General features: G+C 28.4%; 1 protein-coding gene across 1 annotated transcript; it reads left to right on the forward strand.

Moving 5' to 3' along the window:
- The first annotated feature begins 872 nt into the window (after nt 1–872).
- Nucleotides 873–1,754, forward strand: LOC107866279. The gene is made up of 3 exons (XM_047410264.1): nt 873–1,116; nt 1,223–1,301; nt 1,674–1,754. Exons 1-3 carry the CDS (start codon nt 936–938, stop codon nt 1,729–1,731), a joined length of 318 nt encoding a protein of 105 aa, XP_047266220.1. The 5' UTR covers nt 873–935; the 3' UTR covers nt 1,732–1,754.
- The last annotated feature ends 549 nt before the right edge of the window (nt 1,755–2,303 follow it).

A 2,303-nucleotide genomic window follows, 5' to 3' on the forward strand; every position in this document is an offset into this window, starting at 1 on the left:
TATTTAAAAAATTCCACCTTTTCTATTTGTTTAAAAACGAAAATAAACTTTTCCATCTTTCTACGCCTCTTGTCAAATTTAAAAATAAAAAATATCTTTATTTTTTCTATTTGTTCTTTTTGACGCCATCAAAACCTTTTCTATACAAAATAGGATCAAAACAATTCCTATCCCATGTAAAATAGGTATCTTTTACCAACTTATATAAAATTCATGTTGATTTCACTTTTAATTGTTCTCACCATATTTTTCTTATATTCACAATTGCTCTCAATTTTGTCTCTTCTCCTGGTTCCGTTCTCTTTTTTCAGTTCTCTTTGTCAATTCACTTTAGCTTCTTTGTCGATTGTTGTTTGCTCATTAATGATTTACACACAATATTAATTGTTATGCCAACAATTTAGCTTATATTCTTAATTGATCTAATTTGTGTTATTAGTTGAATTTATGTTCTTATTGATTTAATTTGTATTGTTTGTTATATTTATTAAATATACGAAGACAGCTCACATATTCAGTTACAATCTACTTAACTCGTCAGTTTATCTTCAATCTAAGTCATGCATTAATGCTATTCTAACTTTTTTTTTTGACTACTATGGCAACGAATGCAATTACCAAAGTTGTTCCGATTAGTACATTGAAGCCATCTGATCGCATGTCCATAATAAAAGTGTTGATCATAGGAAGTGGCCCAATAAAAGAATATAATAAAGAAACAACCGGTACTCGAAAGTTTCTTGAGTTAGTTGATGAAGAGGTAAGAATTTTTCTTTTCTTACTTCGTCATTGATTTTCTTTTCCGCATTTGTTTTTCATCCATTAAAATTAACACCTCTACCATATTTTAGGGCACAAAACTTGATGCTATACTTTTCAATGATTCAATCAAAAAATGGGCAACATTATTAGAACAAGACAAGTTTTTCTATATTATGAACAACCGCATTACTCCTGCCAATCCTAATTTTCTATCTGCCAACCAGAAAATTGAGATTGAATTCATCAACGGCACCATTGTTCAAGAATGCAAAGGTCCTTTTTCTACCATTGCTTTTTCAAATAATTTTGTTTCGTTTGAAGATGAACAATTGCAATTGATGGGAAAAACTTTAGGTAATTTCCTTTCTTTATTCAAATAATCTACCAATTTATATAAACACAATATTTACCCCTATTTAACCTTATTCACTTAATCATTTATAATTATTATTTTTTGTAGATATTTTAAAAATATTTGTGAGTTCTAAGCTCTTCACAAGAGGAAAAAATCGAAGAGAGATAGTACTTATGAATGAAAAGTAAGTCGAGCTTCATTTGTTAGTAAAACCCGTGAAAAAAAACTATTTATTTCAAAATTCTTCTTTTATTTAACAAAAGTTGTATGTTCGAACTTTGTTTCACCTCTTCACCTCCAATAATATAATTTTTTTTTATTTAATCTTATTTGTTTGGCTGCAAAATTTATGTATGATCGAAAAACTATAATATTATGGGGTGAATCATCAGACATAAACAATGAATTGCTCCAGAAGTTGTTTGTTCAAAATCTTATTATAGCATTCTATGATGTTAAGACTACACTATATCAAGGTATTTTCTTAAACGTTCTTGTGTTTTTAGTAAATTTTGTATTTTTTCTAGACGCTAATATTTTTTACCTATTGTTGTAGGAAATTTTGGGCTAGGCTCCACATCCATCACTACAATATGGATAGATCCCACTTTTGAAGAGGCAAAATCTCTACAAGAATAGTAATATATATTCACATATTCTTACTAATGAACACTAAATATATACTTATCATGTTGTACTAACTAAATACTAGCAGGTCTTTATTGGAAAAGAAAAAACACTCAGATATTACTCTACTACCAAGTTTACAAATTAATACAGCTAAAACATTGACAATTGCAGATATCGTGGGTGGTCTGTTCAATAATGAGGTATTATTCTTCAATTACTTCATAAAATTTATGTATTTCAAAATTATTACTCCTAACCTCTTCTACATTTTTATTTGTAGCTTAAAGATTATAAATTCAATGCAACAATTAAAACTATACTAAATCTAGACAACCCGTAGTATGCATCTTGCACCAAATGCTACAAAAAGGTTGAGCATAATGGTTTAAAGTGTCCTTACTGCCTCACAAAAATAAGTGGTTATGAGGAAAGGTAACCCACAGAAAGATCCAAATTTATTTTCAAAAATTTTTAAAATTAATATATGGGCTAGTCGTTTCCTATCTAATGTTTTCTGTTTCTAGGTTTCTTCTAAAACTAGATCTTTTCTCTAAGA

The sequence above is a fragment of the Capsicum annuum genome, chromosome 3, assembly GCF_002878395.1.
Source record: "Capsicum annuum cultivar UCD-10X-F1 chromosome 3, UCD10Xv1.1, whole genome shotgun sequence".
Lineage (NCBI taxonomy): Eukaryota > Viridiplantae > Streptophyta > Magnoliopsida > Solanales > Solanaceae > Capsicum > Capsicum annuum.

Bases quoted from the DNA above. Each gene is read 5' to 3' on its own strand.
- LOC107866279 (XM_047410264.1), top strand. From the start codon at position 936: ATGAACAACCGCATTACTCCTGCCAATCCTAATTTTCTATCTGCCAAC. The intron at 1,117-1,222 runs GTAATTTCCTTT...TATTTTTTGTAG, and splicing joins ATTGATGGGAAAAACTTTAG to ATATTTTAAAAATATTTGTG. The intron at 1,302-1,673 runs GTAAGTCGAGCT...CTATTGTTGTAG, and splicing joins ATAGTACTTATGAATGAAAA to GAAATTTTGGGCTAGGCTCC.